This window comes from Stomoxys calcitrans, chromosome 1 (assembly GCF_963082655.1).
Source record: "Stomoxys calcitrans chromosome 1, idStoCalc2.1, whole genome shotgun sequence".
In the NCBI taxonomy this organism is placed as follows: Eukaryota; Metazoa; Arthropoda; class Insecta; order Diptera; family Muscidae; genus Stomoxys; species Stomoxys calcitrans.
In genome coordinates this window covers 94093124-94112931 of record NC_081552.1, presented here as the reverse complement: position 1 = coordinate 94112931, position 19808 = coordinate 94093124, and the positions used below count along the sequence as shown (strand labels likewise).

The following is a 19808-nucleotide window of genomic DNA, read 5'->3' as shown; positions in this document are numbered from 1 at the left end:
CAAATTTGCTCCTTAAGTTCTTGGTCACAAATATAGCTAAACCCCCAACTCCGCCAACAGGACGATCATTTATGTAACAATCATAGCCAGGAATATCAATTACATTAGTAGCCATATATGGTTTAAGTCACGTCTCGCTCACCCCTACAACATCCAAAATGGTCGCTTCCAAAATATTTTTCATTTCATTAATTTTTACCGATTGTCGGTTTACAGCAAAACTTTGACAGTTTACGTGGCCAATATTAAGATTATCTTTACTATTGCACAATTTTGAAAACAAAAAACTATTACCAAAAGCAATATTTGAGGCAAAATTATCCATAAAATCTGTTAACATTAACGAAAAAATATAAATATTGGGTTGCCCAAAAAGTAATTGCGGATTTTTCATATAGTCGGCATTGACAAATTTTTTCAACGGCTTGTGACTCTGTAATTGCATTCTTTCTTCTGTCAGTTATCAGCAGTTAATTTTAGCTTGCTTTAGAAAAAAAGTGTAAAAAAAGTATATCTGATTAAAGTTCATTCTAAGTTTCATTAAAAATGCATTTATTTACTTTCTTTAAAAAAATCCGCAATTACTTTTTGGGCAACCCAATATATGCATATATATGTATATCATCATGAAAATATCACGTGCCACCAGATACGAGAGTAGAATTCACACCTGCTTCATCTAGGAGCTGCCCACATTGAATAATATTAATATTTTTGTATGTGCCAACAAGCAAAGGATTTTCGCTTTTGGGTGTTTGTCAGCATTTATAAGTTTAAATGCTTTTTAGCCTTCTGAAAAGGAAGACTAATTTTGAAGCAGCAGCATTAAGATGGTCATTCAAAAATGCACGATTCGAAGAATCAGCCCCGGTAACATAACAAAATTTGTGTGCCCGGTAATATGTGCCAATATGGGATCTCGTGTATAGACAGAGTTAAATTTCACAAGAACGGATTTGCCTTTTAAAATATAGCAACAATGTTGTATATCAAGGGGGCTAAGTTATACATTACACATCGCTGCAATTTTTAACACCGCCTGTCTTAAGTCTTTAATCCCATCTGGCAAGCCATTTATTTCAATATTAGCTCTATTCAATCTTCTTTGTAATATATCAGAGTGCATTTGAATATCACAAATCTCATTAGAATGATTACTATCCAAATGCTTACATATGTCATAGCTGTTTTGAAGCTTTTGCTCTAGCAGTTGCAATTTATTGTTAAATTCAGCACGAAAGGCTTCAATAGCCTCACACATTTTGGACTGAAAATTCTTGACTTGCTCCTGAAGCTCAGCCTTATAATTGTCTTACCGCTTTTCTTAAGAAATGTTAAATTCTGCGCAGCACTTACGAAGCTCAAAATTTAAATCAGGCACAACAGTATTAGCATCCAATAAGGCAGAGGAAGTTGTACCATTAGCATTATCATGGGCCAAATCGGAATTGCTATTATTTCTGGAGCATGTAGTGCATTCGAACGAAAAGTTCTTGTTTCTTTACAGGAAAGAGTGATATTTAAGCATGCTATATGAAAATAGTTTACACAAGCCGTACAACCAATACCGCATCCCGTAACTGCAAGATTACATTTAGGACACTTACAAACTTTTCTTTTTGGAGTCATATTTAGCAGTTAATTGAAAATTCCCTGCTCTGGTTTTAAGTAATATGCACGGACGAACAACAACATCATAAAAAACCAGCAGGCAATGCCAAATTGAAGTCAGTAAACAACCAACAGCGACCAACGGGCACCTAGATCAAAACAATCAAAGTCCAACAGAGCAGCAGCAATTAAAATTTTTTTTTTCGGGAGTTAACTTTTTTACAGGTTACACATCACAGGGTTGCCAACTCACCGTGGATTATATGATTTAAAAAGAATGAAGGAATTAAAAATGTTTACACAAAAATATAACTATACCAGTTTAAAGACCGATTTGACAAAATTGTTGGAAGACCTAATTATTAAATTTCAGCACAATTTATGAGGAAACTATATCCAAATGTATTCACCAATTTTTTGTAGCACCGAAACCAACTTTTAAACACCAATTATACTTACTCTGCATCGCCATAAAAATCAAAACTATCATATTGAATATAGGACGTCACACTTGGTATATCTATCGTAGTTTGGAAAAGCTGTGGACGAAAAGTTAAATGAGCATGCGCATATAGTGAATAAAATTTTTTTCAAATCTTAGCAATTACCCAGTTCTCCACTTGCCAACTACTCTCCTTAACCTCTTCAAACTTTGCGTCATATTTAAGAAATATGCTTAGAGGATGTTGTTCAACTAAACTCAAGATGTTTTCATCTGTTAATTCAAGAAATGCTGTCATGGAATTTTTAGCATCTATGTCCTTCAGTAGATGGCCATTTATTTTAGGCTTTATTTCATCGACAATCAATTTGAGTATTTTATCTCGCATCAAATTTCTGGGTAACTGATAACAGTATCTGTGATTATTCCAGCGAGCGGCAAACAAACTATGAATTTTTCCAAAGTCATTATAGCGATATTCAATATACTCGCCACAATCTGAAACTTTTGCCTTAAGGAAAATATCATCGAAGTCCATGGTGGGGTTACAAAGATGCTTTAAGTAAAACTTATCTCGTTTCAAATAGTCCCACTTATCAACATCTAGTTTGTTGCGTTTATTGCAGATAATCTACGGATAGAAACTTGCAAATTAACCAAAGAACTTAAACGAAACATGAATCCTTATGTACTCACGCCGAAAATGAACATAAATTTGCTAGATAACTTGAAACCTAATTTATGAAGTTTCTTCATTTTGCCTGTTATCAAAGCTTTTATTAGACATATGCCATAATTATTGTTAGCTCTTAGTTCAGGAAATAGTTTTTCATCTATGCAGGCGAATATTTCATCAACACAAGGAAGGCCGACTTTTTCATGTTCATAGTGATCAGCTACCGCTTCCCATGAATGTGAGAATGGACCATGACCAATATCATGCACGAGACCAGCTATCTGCAAAAAAGGAAAAGAATGTTAAAACAAGTAAGGAAACGGAAAAGTCATGCGGCGCCGACTATATGATACCCTCAATCTCATGGCAGCCGGTTGCACATACAGGATTAACCCGACGGAGTCCTTTATCGGCAACGGCTGCCGCCTCAGTGTACAACACACTGCTACAACAACATATAATACCCTACATCTACCTTATAAATAGAAATTAGGGGCTAAATATAATTCTGATCCAATTTTATAAGAAAAAATCCGTATTAAATTCAAAGCAATTACATATTTTCAAATTGTAATAGGTTAGGTTACGTTGAAAAGAGGGTGCGGATATTAATCCGCCCCATGCCCTTACGGACATACACTTAAGCCAGTAATCAGCTTGTTGTGCGCTCTAAATACTAAAAAGAAACCTCAAAAAATAACATCTAAGTCAGGAATTCCTTGCTACTAACAAAATCCTTTATTTCCATAGCACGCCCATAAGTTGGTTTAAGTCTGGTATTGTGTCCCCCACCTAATATAGGAAATGTTCCAAAATCTCGTCATCCTCCCACATGTCCTACACATGCTATTATATATTGCAATAGGGCATTTTGTGAACGTAAAATTGTAGCCACATTTTCACGGGAAGGTGACGATCCTCGTCAAGCTCCTATAGGTGAGCAAGCTCATTCCGGTACAATGGACCGATCGCCGCGGGAATAGGGTGACCATTGATTATTTAAAAGCGCTAATAACTCGCATTGTCATATCGAGCATCATAGGCACTCAGTATTTGTGCAAGAGCCGGTGTCATCCGGCCTCTCACTGAGACTCTCCGCTCGATACCGCTGAGTGTCCGCGACGACCACTGCAGCTACACCGTGGAGCATTCCACTATCCGCAAACTGTGAACGCCACATAGATCGGACCACAGTGTTTCAGCCTGTATGGTGCTCATATCTATTATAATAATATATTCAAACGGGCATAAAATTTTATGTTTGCTTTACTTTTGCCTTAAACTCACACATTTCACTACAACTACGAACACGTACTACGAATTGCCCAGCCAGACCCAGATCCCTTTGGGCGCACCCCATCTTAGTCACAAAGTTCCTGGATCTGGACATTCAACATAATCAAGCAGACGACAGATAGAACACAACACACTGCTACAACAACAACTATAACTACGCCTACAAATAAGATTCGGACGAATATTATGCTATTTTATATACGAATTAAAAATTTTTTGTCCCGAAGATTGAATTAACTTTGGCGAAATTTAATCCTTTTATCGCGGCTCACGATTTTTGTTTGCCAAAAGTAAAAAAGACTCCTTGCTCAAAAATCAATAGAACAAAATGATCCATAATTCCATTAAAATCCTTAAATTTCGTTACAACTATACTAAAAGTATAAAGCGTTGCTTTTGTTTTGTACATCATTTTTGGACTATTTGCACTTATTTTTATACCCTCCACCATAGTATACCACCATACTAATTTCGTCATTCTGTTTATAACACCTCGAAATATGCGTCTAAGACCCCATAAAATATATATATTCTTGATCGTCGTGATATTTTAAGTCGAACTACCCATGTCCGTCCGTCTGTCTGTCGAAAGCACGCTAACTTTTGAAGGAGTAAAGTTAGTCGCTTGAAATTTTGCACAAATACTTCTTATTAGTGTAGATAGGTTGGGATTCTAAATGGGTCAAATCGGTCCATGTTTTGATATAGCTGCCATATAAACCGATCTTGGGTCTTGAATTCTTGAGCCTCTAGGGAGCGCATTTCTTGTCCGATTTGACTAGCTAAGTATGGTTTAATCGGTTCATAACCTAATATAGCTGCCATATAAACCGATCTTGGGTCTTGACTTCATGAGCTTTTAGAAGGCGCAATTCTTATCCGATTTGGCTGCAATTTTGCACGTGGTGTTTTGGTATCACTTCTAACATTTGTGCGAAGTATGGTCTAAATCGGTCCATAACCTGGTATAGGTGCCATATAAACCGATCTTGGGTCTTAACTTATTGAGCCGCTAGAGGGCTCAATTCTCATCCGATTTGGCTAAAATTTTGCATGAGGTGTTTTGATATGACTTCCAAAAACTGCGACGAGTATGGCGCATATGGGTACATAACCTGATATGGCTGCCATATGAGCTGATCTGGGATCTTTACTTCTTGAGCCTCTAGAGCGCAATTCTCATCCGATTTGACATGGCCTTCAACATAGGTGTGCAATATGGTCTGAATCGATCTATAGATTGATACAGCTCTCATATAAATCGATCTCCCGATTTTGCTTCTTGAGCCCCGAATCGGACTATAACTTGATATAGCTCCTCCTCCTCCGTCCTTATTCATTATTCTTTGTTTGCCTAAAATGAGAAACTGCGCAAAGAACTCGACAGATGCGATCCATGGTGGAGGGTATATAAGATTCGGCCCGGCCGAACTTAGCACGCTTTTACTTGTTATATGTAAAGCCTAGTACTTCGACTTTTCGGCCGAACAACTGTCAAAACGCATTATTAAAAACAAGTAAAAGCGTGCTATGTTCGGCCGGGCCGAATCTTATATACCCTCCACCATTGATCGCATTTGTCGAGTTCTTTTCCCGGCATCTCTTCTTAGGCAAAACAAGAAGTCAAGACCCAAGATCGGTTTATATGGCAGCTATATTAGGTTATGGACCGATTTAAACCATACTTGGCACAGTTGTTGGATATCATAACGAAATACTTCGTGCAAAAATTCATTCCATTCGGATAAGAATTGCGCCCTCTAGAGGCTCAAGAAGTCAAGACCCAAGATCGGTTTATATGGCAGCTATATCAGGTTATGTACCGATTTGAACTATACTTGGCGCAGTTGTTGGATATTATAACAAAACACGTCGTGCAAAATTTCATTCCAATCGGATAAGAATTGCGCACTCTAGAGGCTCAAGAAGTCAAGACCCAAGATCGGTTTATATGGCAGCTATATCAGGTTATGAACCGACTTGTATTTTATTTGACATAGTGGTTGAAAGTAAAAATGAAATACGTCATGCAAAATTTCAGCCAAATCGGATAGGAATTGCGCCCTCTAGAGGCTCAAGAAGTCAAGACCCAAGATCGGTTTATATGACCGATTTGAACCATACTTGGCACAGTTGTTGAATATAATAACAAAACACGTCGTGTAAAATTTCATTTCAATCGGATAAGAATTGCGCACTCTAGAGGCTCAAGAAGTCAAGACCCAAGATCGGTTTATATGGCAGCTATATCAGGTTATGGACCGATTTGAACTATACTTGGCGCAGTTGTTGGATATTATAACAAAACACGTCGTGCAAAATTTCATTCCAATCGGATAAGAATTGCGCACTCTAGAGGCTCAAGAAGTCAAGACCCAAGATCGGTTTATATGGCAGCTATATCAGGTTATGTACCGATTTGAACTATACTTGGCGCAGTTGTTGGATATTATAACAAAACACGTCGTGCAAAATTTTATTCCAATCGGATAAGAATTGCGCACTCTAGAGGCTCAAGAAGTCAAGACCCAAGATCGGTTTATATGGCAGCTATATCAAAACATGGACCGATATGGCCCATTTACAATACCAACCGACCTACACTAATAAGAAGTATTTGTGCAAAATTTCAAGTGGCTAGCTTTACTCCTTCGGAAGTTAGCGTGCTTTCGACAGACAGACGGACGGACATGTCTAGATCGACATAAAATGTCACGACGATCAAGAATATATATACTTTATGGGGTCTCAGACGAATATTTCGAGTAGTTACAAACAGAATGACGAAATTAGTATACCCCCCATCTTATGGTGGAGGGTATAAAAAGATGAGGATGTTATGCGAACACATTTCGTAGAAGTGGTACTGAGTCCTATAAGCAAAATAGTAGCGACATGTCGCTGCGCCAAATTTCGCTCCAATTTATTGCCAATGTAATTAAATGCTCACAAAATGGGCACCAATCAACTAAGTTTCAATGATGTTGTCTTTCTTGTGTGTTGTTGTTTGACTTTTGTTTGTGTTCTGTCAAAGAATAGAGTCCGTCGGATTTCGCAATAATTTAACAGGCATTTTCGCTGCGAATGAAGTCAGTATTAGGCGAATGAAGTTAAGTACACGTTTTACAACAATTGCTGTGTTTTATTTACCAGTCCAGCGGATTCGCCAGCTTATGGATAAATAAGACGCTGCTCCTGCTAAATGCTTTATACTTTAACGTTCGCAGCACTAACACCACATCTGAAATAAATAAATATCAACAAAACAAACAAAATAAGTCATTTTAATTTCAGTAAATGTTAACAAATGTGATTTTATTAAAATCCTTAACAATTTTGTTACTTCAGAATGGTTAATCAGTGATATGTTGCGTTCTTCCTCTTTTAGTTTTGTCATTCAAAATGAATGATGACGCCATATCTTTTAATAAACGGCGATAATAAGCGGTGATAAGATTAGTCGTTTAGCTAAGCGGGGATAGCATTTTTCTCCATAGATAATAAGCGAGAAAATCCGCTTAGTGGGTAAATAAAACAATTCCAGAAGTTAAAAGCGTTGGTTACTTTTGTTAAAGGCGAAGCTGATTATTTGTAGATCTGTTGAGTTTTGAACGATTAACTTACATTTGATATTAAATCTAATTTATGTACTTCACGGATGGTCGTTATGGTAATTTTTTTCGGTAAATTCATTTGGAAAAAATAATAGGAACACTTATCTATTTTTTGTAACTTAAAATCAGTTGCCTGTTTGTGAACGTCGAACAATAGTCCAGACGAACAAACGACAATCGCTCGAAATCGAACCTTTATCAGTTTATGTATGTCGTATTCAATTTTTCGCCTACACTAAGTCAAGGGGGTTGACTTATTTACCAGTCTAGCGGATAAATAAAACGCTCTTCCCGCTGAATGCTTTGTACTTTAAAGTTGGCAGCACTGACATCCGAAATAATATAAATATCAATAAAACAAACGAAATAAGTAATTTTAAATAAATGTTTCTCGGAGTTCATATATGTGATTTTAATAAAATCCTAAGCAATTTCACCATTCCAGAAAATGTCATCATTGAATAAATATGTTGCGTTCTTCCACTTTTAGTTTTGTCATTCTAATTGAATATGTTTTAATAAACGGCGATAAGATTAGCCGCTTAGCTAATCGGAGATAGCATTTTTCTCCATACAAACTAAGGGAGAAAATCGGCTTAATGGGTAAATAAAAGACCCCTAATGTTTTCATTTTCACATTCTTACGTTTTTGGGATTGTCATATGGTTGTTTCTCCTATGTACAATTGTGCAACTATGTTATGATTTTCTTTATTTCAATCAGCCAGCATGTGCTTTGGTCCAAATCTCACAATACCTCCATGAGGTTAAACTATTTTATGACAAATGGGGTATAAGAATAAATACTTCAAAATGCGAAGCCATTTGCATAAGAAATGCATCGGGAAAATGCAAGCGCTTTGTTGTACGCGAGAGCAAATCCTTGAAGCTAGTTTTAAATAGCATCGAAGTTACATTTAAAGATAAAGTTAAATATTTGGGTGTAGAGTTTAACAAACTTTTTAAATTCAATGTACGCGCAAGAAAGGTCCGAAATAAGGCCCAAGAAATTTTCGCATCGTTTCAAAAAATTCTTTGTAACAAGTCTTTGCCAGTAAATACTAAATTATTATTGTACAAGACTTGTATTAGGCCTGTTATCTAATATAGTTTTCCAGTTTGGTTCAGTGTATCTCCCACTGTCATGAAAGAGATTGAGATTTTTGAGTGGAAAATGAAGTAGTCTCGGGTGCAAGGACGTCGATTATACAAATGTCATGTATCCATACATATTTAACCATTTATGCTAAAGCAAGGTGCTGAATTAACTTTCTACGTTATAACGATAATACATTATAGTCCAAAGTTTTCTTTTTGTTTCTAATTTTCTTTCATTATTAAAAAAGACTCAATAAGTCAAGTTTGTAAGTCAAACTTTTGGATATTAGGGCTGGTACTCTATTCGGCTTTTCACGTGAAGAACTGTCAAACTCCATATTAAAAAATTGCAAATAAAAAAATGTGTGAAGTCTAGTCTTCAAAAATAGAGATATTGAACTGAAATTTTACACAGAGTGTTTTTTTATTATCCGGTTTGCTGAAATTTTGGACAGTGAGTTGTGTTAGGCCCTTCGACATACTTCGTCAATTTCACCCAGATCGGTTCAGATTTGGATATAGCTGCCATATAGACCGATCCTCCGATTTAGGGTCTTAGGCCCATAAAGCCACATTTATTATCCGATTTTACTGAAATTTATTACAGTGAGGTGTGTTACGACCTTCGACAACCTTTGTTAATTTGGCTCAGATCGGTTCAGATTTGGAAATAGCTGCCATATAGACCGATCCTCCGATTTAGGGTCGTAGGCCCATAAAAGCCACATTTATTATCCGATTTTGCTGAAATTTGGGACAGTGAGTTATGTTAGGCTCCTCGATATACTGCGTCATTTTGGCCCAGATCGGTCCAGATTTGGATATAGCTGTCATATAGACCGATCCTCTGATTTAGGGTCTTAGGCCCATAAAAGGCGCATTTATTGTCCGATGTCGCCGAAATTTGGGACATTGAGTTAGGTTAAACCCCTTACCATAGTCCTGCATTATGACACAGATCGGTCAAGATCTGATGTCATAACCTTAAACCGATCTCTCGGTTTAAGGTTTCGGGGCCAGAAAAAACGCATTTATTGTCCGGTGTCGCCGCAATTTAGGACAGTGAGTTGTGTTGGGCCCTTCGACATCCTTTTTCAATTTCACTCAGATCGATCAAGATTTGGATATAGCTGCCATATAGACCGATATCTCGATTTAAAGTCTTGGCCCCAAAAAAGACGCATTTATTGGGTTGCCTAAAAAGTAATTGCGGATTTTTTAAAAGAAAGTAAATGCATTTTTAATAAAACTTAGAATGAACTTTAATCAAATATATAATTGCCATTTTGTTCGATAACCTTTTGCCATCTTCCTGGCAAATTTAGTATTCCACGCTCATAGAACTTCTGGCCTTTATCTGCAAAAAACTGAACCAAGTGCGATTTTATAGCCTCATCATTGCCGAAAGTTTTACCATTTAAGGAGTTCTGCAAAGATCGAAATAAATGGTAGTCTGATAGTGCAAGGTCAGGGCTATATGATGGATGCATCAAAAGTTCCCAGCCAAGCTCACTCAGTTTTTGGCGAGTGACCAAAGATGTGTGCGGTCTAGCGTTGTCCTGGTGGAATATGACACCTTTACGATTGACCAATTCTGGTCGCTTCTCCTTGACGGCTGTATTCAATTTGTCCAATTGTTGACAGTAAACGTCCGAATTAATCGTTTGGTTCCTTGGAAGCAGCTCAAAATATACCACACCCTTCCAATCCCACAAACAGACAGCATAACCTTCTTTTGGTGGATATCAGCCTTTGAAGTGGTTTGAGCTGGTTCACCATGCTTGACCATGATCGTTTTCGACTAACGTTGTTGTAAACAATCCATTTTTCATCTCCAGTTATGATTCGTTTTAAAAACGGATCGAATTCATTGCGTTTACGGTGCATATCACAAGCGTTGATTCGGTTTGTTAAATGAATTTCTTTCAAAACATGTGGTACCCATATTAAAATTGACGCCAAACAAACAAATGTAAACAAAATTTCGCGCACTTTTTTTCTAAAGCAAGCTAAAAGTAACAGCTGATAACTGACAGAAGAAAGAATGCAATTTCAGAGTCACAAGCCGTTGAAAAAATTTGTCAACGCTGACTATATTACTACTATATTACCGACAATTACTTTTTTGGCAACCCAATATAATCCGATTTAACTGAAATTTGACACATTGACTTATGTAAGGCTTTTCGACTTCCATGTTGAAAAGGGTGATTTTTTTTAAGGTTAGGATTTTCATGCATTAGTATTTGACAGATCACGTGGGATTTCAGACATGGTGTCAAAGAGAAAGATGCTCAGTATGCTTTGACATTTCATCATGAATAGACTTACTAACGAGCAACGCTTGCAAATCATTGAATTTTATTACCAAAATCAGTGTTCGGTTCGAAATGTGTTCAAATTTTGACAAATTTTGTTCAGCGATGAGGCTCATTTTTGGTTGAATGGCTACGTAAATAAGCAAAATTGCCGCATTTGGAGTGAAGAGCAACCAGAAGCCGTTCAAGAACTGCCCATGCATCCCGAAAAATGCACTGTTTGGTGTGGTTTGTACGCTGGTGGAATCATTGGACCGTATTTTTTCAAAGATGCTGTTGGACGCAACGTTACGGTGAATGAACACATTTCGAACCGAACACTGATTTTGGTAATAAAATTCAATGATTTGCAAGCGTTGCTCGTTAGTAAGTCTATTCATGATGAAATGTCAAAGCATACTGAGCATCTTTCTCTTTGACACCATGTCTGAAATCCCACGTGATCTGTCAAATACTAATGCATGAAAATCCTAACCTCAAAAAAATCACCCTTTATATGGTTCAGATCGGTTTATTTTTAGATATAGCTACTCAAAAGACCAATATTTTGTTATAAATAATTGAACAATGACTTGTACTTATTAGTATTTGGTCCATATCGGATCATATTTCGATATAACTGTTATGGGACATAAGGTATGCAATTTTCACTGTATTTTGATGAAAGGTGGTTTACATATATACCCGAGGTGGTGGGTATCCAAAGTTCGGCCCGGCCGAACTTAACGCCTTTTTACTTGTTTTTTACATTTTCGAAAACTTAATGTGCCTTCGCCGAGATTTCATCCACTGACCCTCAGTTTAGTAAGCTAATGTGGTATCTACCGGGCTATCGCACGCCGCTCAACGGATACGTAAATAAGCAGAATTGTCGATTTTGGAGTGAAGATCAGCCAGAAGCATTGCAAGACCTACCAATGCATACGGAAAAAATCACAGTTTGTTGCGGTGTATGGGCTGGTGGTATCATTGGACCGCACTTCTTCAAATGTGATGCGAATCATAACGTAACTGTGAATGGTGAGCGCTACCGTGAGATGATATCCAATTTTTTTTGCCCAAAATGCAAGAGTTTGACTTACATGACATGTGGTTTTAACAAGACGATGCCACATGACAAACAGCACACGTAAACAATTGGCCGCCTAGATTGTGCGATTTAACGCCTTTAGACTGTGGGGCTATGTTAAAGCTCATGTCTATAGGAACAATCCCGCTTCAATTGACGCATTAGAAAACAACATTGAAGCATTTATTCGTGAAGTACCGGCCGTAATGTTGGAAAGAGTATGCCAAAATTGGACTTAGCGGATGAACCAAGGTCAACATTTGCATGAAATAATCTTCAAAAATAAAATTATATGGATCGTACTATCGATTTAAATAAAGACTTCTGGCATTTTTCTGAATTTTGTTTTTTTTTTTTTTTAAAAAAACTATAGCTCTTAAAAAATCACCCTTTTAAAAGTATTTTTCAACGTAGTGAATTTGTAAAGTGCAAAAGATGCAATACATAGGACTTATATAAGGCAAAATATAGAAGGGTTTTTAGAGTTAGTTTGTGATTGAGTTGTAGGTTTTAAAATAAATGGAATCCGTCTAGGCCACCGAATGCCTGGGTTCAATCCCGACGTGAACATCAGTAAATTTTTAAGCTGTGGGTTTCCCCTTACTAATGCTGGCTATATTTCTAAAATATCCTGCCATCTTAAAACTGCTCTACCAAGTGATGTCGCTATGCCGCAAGCCGTTCTGACTCGGCAATAAAGAGGAGGCCCCTTATCATTGAGCTTAAACATTAATCAGACTGCACTTATTGATATAAGTGTTCCCTATTCCTTAATGGGACGTTCATGGGAAATTTAGTTGTAGTTAGTAAATGGAATCATCCATTGGGGCTTACTTTTTTGACGGGTGAGGAGGAGCACAGCATTGTAAAATGACCTCGAAATATAAATGAAGGTACAATGTTTTAGATATCGGTTAAAGCAGAACTTTCGATTTTACTTTTGGAGCTCTTACTTACTTAACTTTAATTGTCTATGACAGAACATTTGTTCCACTAGCCGAACGTAGAATAGTGTTCCAAGCGCCTCGATCTAATGCGCTCATTCTAAAATCTCTGACACCAAGTTTCGAGGTGGCTCCCACCACTTGATCCATCGGGCTTTTGGTCTTCCCGGTTTGCGTGTATACCTTCAAAAGACTTCTTTGCTGGAGCTTCTTCATCCATTCTGACAACATGACCTAACCAACGCAGACGTTGTATTTTTATGCGTGTAACTATGCTCGTCGTCATACAGCTCGTGGTTCATACATCGCCTATATTCTCCATATATTTTACGAAGAATCTTTCTCTCAAATACTCCTTTTGGAGCTCTTAGAAGCTCTAATTTGTGTACAAATTAGCAAAAGTATGTTTAAGTGAGACGTAAATTGTTGTAGACAAACTTTTTGGCCCCTTATTTGTATCATAGGATTCTAAACTTCTCAAATGCTAAAACTAGTGCAATTTTATAATTTCACTTGCTTTTTGCTTTCCACTTTCGCTAAAAAATTCTCGCTCCAAAGCAATTTACCAAGTGACTGATTTTGACATGTGCTTCGCAGTTTTGACAACTGTATCGGAATACAAACGCAAAAAAAAACGTTTGGGCAATTTTTACGGCAAACAAAATACTTTTGTGTGAAGGAATGGTACGTGGACTAAGAATTCCGGGATTTAAACTTTTCAAAGGTGCGGGGAATGGGAGACACAGAGCCTGTATTCTTGCAAAGGGTAGTCTAACAGCCAGGAGGTACTAGATATTACCTTTGTATCGGAAGATATAAGTGGAAGAATATACGACTGAGAAGTGTTGGATGACCACAGCTTCTCTGATCACCGTTATATTAGTTTTAGCCTTGGAGAAAATACTGAAGTAGTGGTCCCTCGACTAAACGGAAGAAAAGCGGATTGGGATAAATTTCGGCACAAATTCTGCACCACTATCCCCCTAGACTAGAAAAGGAAGTGGAAACTACGGAGGATATAGACATAGTGGTCAAGCGGATCACGAAGGCTCTGAATGACTCGCTTGTGTCAGCATGCCCTAGTGCCAAGCCAAGCGGCAAACAGCGACCGCCATGGTGGACCCCAGAGCTGGTTGGTCTAAAAAAGGACTGCAGAAAACTCTTCAACAGAGCAAAAGCCACAAGAGCACCACACGATTGGGACATCTATAAGGCTGAGCTAAGAAAATATTCGGTTGCCCAAAAAGTAATTGCGGATTTTTTAAAAGAAAGTAAATGCATTTTTAATAAAACTTAGAATGAACTTTAATCAAATATACTTGTTTTAAACTTTTTTCCTATAGCAAGGTAAAAGTAACAGCTGATAACTGACAGAAGAAAGAATGCAATTACAGAGTCACAAGCTGTGAAAAAATTTGTCAACGCCGACTATATGAAAAATCCGCAATTACTTTTTGGGCAACCCAATATAAGGGCGAGCTTAGAAAAGCTCAGAACAAATCCTGGGTAGAATTCTGCAGCTCCGTGGAGGATACATCTGAGTTTATTAAAAACTTACCTACTGAAAAATGCATTACGGCAGGCTTGGGATCTGTGGATCTAAAAAGATGGGTCAGCAAAGGAACACTTCAAGGAGGTATATTGTCTCCTCTACTTTGGAATATAGCCATTAACAATATATTATTGTCTCTGGAAGAAAAAGGCGTAAAAGTGGTCGCGTATGCTGATGACGAGGCAATTGCGGTTAGGGGAAAGTTTCCCAGCACTCTAAGAGATGTACTTCAGGAAGCTCTACGTGCAACAGCAAAGTGGGCTACCGAAAGTGGTCCGTGCAAGACAGAAGTAGTTTTTTTCATCAGGATATACAAGTTACCTACAGTGGCACCTGTTTCCTTGGGTGGAGAAAATGTTCCATTTACAGAAAGCGCAAAATACCTGGGTGTTTGGCTTGTTTGTGCATCACAGCCTCACTGAGGACGACACCATCTGATGCACTGAATTTAATGCTACATCTTATGCCTCTGGACATTGTGGCTACCCAAATTGCAGCGACCACTGCCGTGAGGTTAAGAGAGCTTTCTCATTGCTCATGTGGCGGCTACGGACGCTATGTTATCCATGATACAATATCCGATGTTTCAGATAGTGTGGATTACAACCTACCTTAGCCGCTTTTTGATAAAAATTACTGTACCACTATTCCTGATAAAACCGATTGGAACTACGATATCCCTGGTAACAAAAATTACATAGACTTCTATACGGATGGTTCCAAACTAAACGACCAGGTGGGCTTTGGGGTGTACTCTAAAGATCTAGAATTGACCATATCGAAGAGGTTACCCGACCACTGCAGTGTGTATCAAGCGGAGATCCTTGCAATTAAGGAAGTGGTGGAATGGCTAAGGTATAATGCCATTACGACGATTGGCATATATATCTTCTCAGACAGACAGGCAGCCATTAAATACATGGAAAACGTATTTTTGACTCGAAAAACGGCGCTCGACTGTCGCAGATCTCTCAACGAGATGGCTGAACAGTTCAAAATTCACCTGTTCTGGGTGCCGGCCACAGAGATATCCCAGGGAATTCTTAAGCAGACGAGCTTGCGAGGCTAGGAACTACCTTACACACTCCAGGGACACTCGAATCTGTGGGTATGCCTCTAGCGACATGTAAACTAAGTTTTGAGGACCAGGACCGAAGGGCAACGAATGATAGATGGTCACAAATATGGGGCTGTGAGCATTTCAAAACTATGTGGCCTCATCTAGACTTGAAGAGGTCTACTGCTTTACTGTCATTTGCTAGAACAGACGTCTCAATCATTGTGTCCGTCATGCCAGGTCACTGTCTAATCGGAAAGCATGCTGACAGACTGAAGGTTGTCAGCAACAACTTTTGCAGAAGCTGTAGGGACATCGAGGAAGAAGAGACTATAGACTATAGACTTCTGTGTGTATGTCCCGCACTAGCAGTTAGAAGGAGTTCCGCTATAGGTTCTCATTTCTTTGAGAACCTGCCTGATTTAGCGGATGTGAACATTCGCAAGTTATTGGACTTTTTAAAGCGATCTGGATGGTTCAATGGTAGGAACTAGAAGGCATCTTCCTTCTTCTGTTCCTGTGGAATCACAATAGACGAAAACGTCTAAGTGAGTCTGATGGCAGACTGCCACATAAACCTAACCTATCTTTCGTCTGCTTGATTTTGTTGAGTGTCAAGACCAAGGAACTCTACAACTAAGATGGGGTGCGTCCACAGAGATGTGGATCTGAGTCGAGTGGGTCTGGCTGGGCAGTTAAACAGGTGACGTGTATCGTGTGTTCCCTGATGGCAGACTGCCACTAAAACCTAACCTAAAATACTTTTATCACAAAGTTTTGCTTTTATTGTAACCGTGTAACGTTTCGCTTCAACATATCAAACGTTAGCCACAAACGTAGCTTTATTGAACGTAACTTACTTTGTTTATTGCAAACCCCTCAGGAGCTTCGTCTACGGTAAAAGGACCTTCCTTTTGTTGTAAAACCAAAAACTAAAAAAAAAGCTTCGGTAGCCGCAAACGATAATGCGTGTACTGCATCAATAATTACTCCCTTTTGTCTCTCCTACTTTTTTTGTTTTGACTGAGCAAAGAACAGTCAGTATACTGAGCAGCTCGGACGAGTACGGATGGTAAACTCAGAAAGTGACAATTTTTAAAGTTTCGGTACAAAATTGTTGGTATGTCCAATGACATAAATCATTAGAGCAACACACAAATGGCTGCCAGGTACAAGAGTTTCTAAGACACATACATTGTTTGGTAACATTTGAGCGATAAAGAAAAATCCATCACAAAGTAGGTATTTAAATTTGTGAAAACAAAAACTTTTGTTTTTTTTATAGCATACCGAATACAGTAGATAATAATACAAAACCATAATGGAGTTGTTTGAAAATTGAAGGCTTTTAATATAAATGTGTATCATAACATCGAAAAATATACTCCAAAAGTGTTCGAACTACCAACTGAGATCTGCTTATAATTCGTAAAAATTTGAGTTTGTATTATATTACAACATTAAATTGAACTTGGCATACTTTTCGAAATGCAAAATCCTTGTTGATTAAAAATTCTTGCATAAAGTTTTGTGTTGTCTAATATCTTGATTTTATTATTTCATTTATTTCGGATTTATTATAGTCTCTTAGTATTACCCACTCTTGTTTTTGTATCTGCTTGTTATTCGTCTTCTTCGTTAGTTTTGCATATCAAGGGTATAAAACAATAATTTTGTTCCATGCATTTTTGTCAGTTTTGTATTACGCATGTTTGCATGAATAATAACTGTGGCCCTTCTATCTTTATATTCTAAGTTTTGTCAGTTTCTTTTGTCGCTCTACTTTATATTTTTGATTGTTTCGATTCAATTTGGTTCCTTTATTGTTGTGGCTTTCTGCGAAGGGATTGATGTCATATGTGAGTTAGTTGATCTATGACCGGCTTAAAGTTAAGAAATAAATTGTTGTTATTTAACTTTTTAGTCGAAGTCGAAGTGATTTTAATTTCGTCGCAAAGACTTTTTGTGCAAACATTTTGGCAACCCTGATAGGACGGTTGCGATAAAGTTAAAGCAATTTATTATTAACAACTATTGGGTTGCCCAAAAAGTAATTGTCGGTAATATAGTAGTAATATAGTCGGCGTTGACAAATTTTTTTCAACGGCTTGTGACTCTGTAATTGCATTCTTTCTTCTGTCAGTTATTAGCTGTTACTTTTAGCTTGCTTTAGAAAAAAAGTGCGCGAAATTTTGTTTACATTTGTTTGTTTGGCGTCAATTTTAATATGGGTTCCACATGTATTGAAAGAAATTCATTTAACAAACCGAATCAACGCTTGTGATATGCACCGTAAACGCAATGAATTCGATCCGTTTTTAAAACGAATCATAACTGGAGATGAAAAATGGATTGTTTACAACAACGTTAGTCGAAAACGATCATGGTCCAAGCATGGTGAACCAGCTCAAACCACTTCAAAGGCTGATATCCACCAAAAGAAGGTTATGCTGTCTGTTTGGAGGGATTGGAAGGGTGTGGTATATTTTGAGCTGCTTCCAAGGAACCAAACGATTAATTCGGATGTTTACTGTCAACAATTGGACAAATTGAATACAGCCATCAAGGAGAAGCGACCAGAATTGGTCAATCGTAAAGGTGTCATATTCCACCAGGACAACGCTAGACCGCACACATCTTTGGTCACTCGCCAAAAACTGAGTGAGCTTGGCTGGGAACTTTTGATGCATCCACCATATAGCCCTAACCTTGCACTATCAGACTACCAGATCCCTGTGGACGCACCCCATCTTAGTCGCGGAGTTCCTGGGTCTTGACACTCAACAGAATCAAGCAGACGAAAGATAGTACACAATAAACTGCTACAACAACAACAACAACAACCATTTATTTCGATCTTTGCAGAACTCCTTAAATGGTAAAACTTTCGGCAATGATGAGGCTATAAAATCGCACTTGGTTCAGTTTTTTGCAGATAAAGGCCAGAAGTTCTATGAGCGTGGAATACCAAATTTGCCAGGAAGATGGTAAAAGGTTATCGAACAAAATGGCAATTATATATTTAATTAAAGTTCATTCTAAGTTTTATTAAAAATGCATTTACTTTCTTTTAAAAATTCCGCAATTACTTTTTAGGCAACCCAATAAATCAAATTGTACTTGTGTTTTAAAAATAAACATACAGCGGTCAAAAAAAGTATTCATCATTCAATGTTTTTTTTTTTAATAAGTCTACAAAAGACAATTGGAATAAAAACATATTAAACTAATGATGCAGTAGTGCTTGTGTGATATATATGTACACAATTTCATTGTTTTTAAAGAAAAAAATAGTATTTATTGGAACAAAAAGGGCCATTTTACAGCTGAACACAAAAAATTAAACAAAAAAAGTATTCATCATTGCAAAAAAAAACAAAAAAATAAATAACATAATTTAAAAAAATTAATACTTTGTTATTCGACCACCGCGTCTTATAACTTCTTTTAAACGGTTTGACATCGATTGGACTAATTTAGCGGTTACATTTTGGTCTATATTAGTCCATTCCTCCATTATCACCTGTTGCATTTGACTCTTGCTCGAAAAATTGCCCGTTCTCAATTTGCGTTCGAGATGTTCCCAAAGATGTTCAATTGGGTTCAAGTCGGGACTTTGAGGAGGAGTTTTAATGACTTTGGGGCAGTTATACAGCATCCACATCTTGGTATTTAAAGCAGAATGTTTGGGGTCATTATCTTGATAATATTGAAAGTTATTACCAAGCCCAAGTTTTACAGCACTATCTTTTAAATTCCTCTTTAAAATGTCAATGTAATACTTATGATCCATTACTCCATTAATAATTTCAAGATTTCCCGCTCCTGAAGCCGCCATACACCCCCAAACCATTAAACCACCTCCACCATGTTTTACAGTAGCAACTGTGTTTCGTTCTTCAAGCTCTGTATTTGGTTTTCTGTACACTATGACCTTTCCATCGCACCCAAAAAGATTAAACTTGCTCTCGTCTGCAAAAATGACTGTTTTCCAAAATGATTCGGGCTGTTTTACATACATTTTTGCGAAGTTTAGCCTTTTCACTCGGTTTATTTTATTTATAAAGGGCTTTTTACGTGCAGTTCTTCCTCTGTAACTATGCCTTTTGAGTGTATTTCGAATTGTTTGTGT

General features: G+C 37.5%; 1 protein-coding gene across 2 annotated transcripts in view; it reads right to left on the bottom strand.

Annotated features, from left to right (window-relative positions):
* Positions 1–19808, bottom strand: part of LOC106094231 (deoxynucleoside triphosphate triphosphohydrolase SAMHD1) — a 102026-nt gene that overhangs the window by 36266 nt on the left and 45952 nt on the right. For both annotated transcript variants that reach the window (XM_059360058.1, XM_059360059.1), the window contains exons 5-7: positions 2750–3010; positions 2220–2684; positions 2071–2150 (exon numbers count right to left, since the gene is read on the bottom strand). In XM_059360058.1, coding sequence (XP_059216041.1) covers positions 2071–2150; positions 2220–2684; positions 2750–3010 — 806 coding nt within the window. The remainder of the gene's footprint in view (positions 1–2070; positions 2151–2219; positions 2685–2749; positions 3011–19808) is intronic.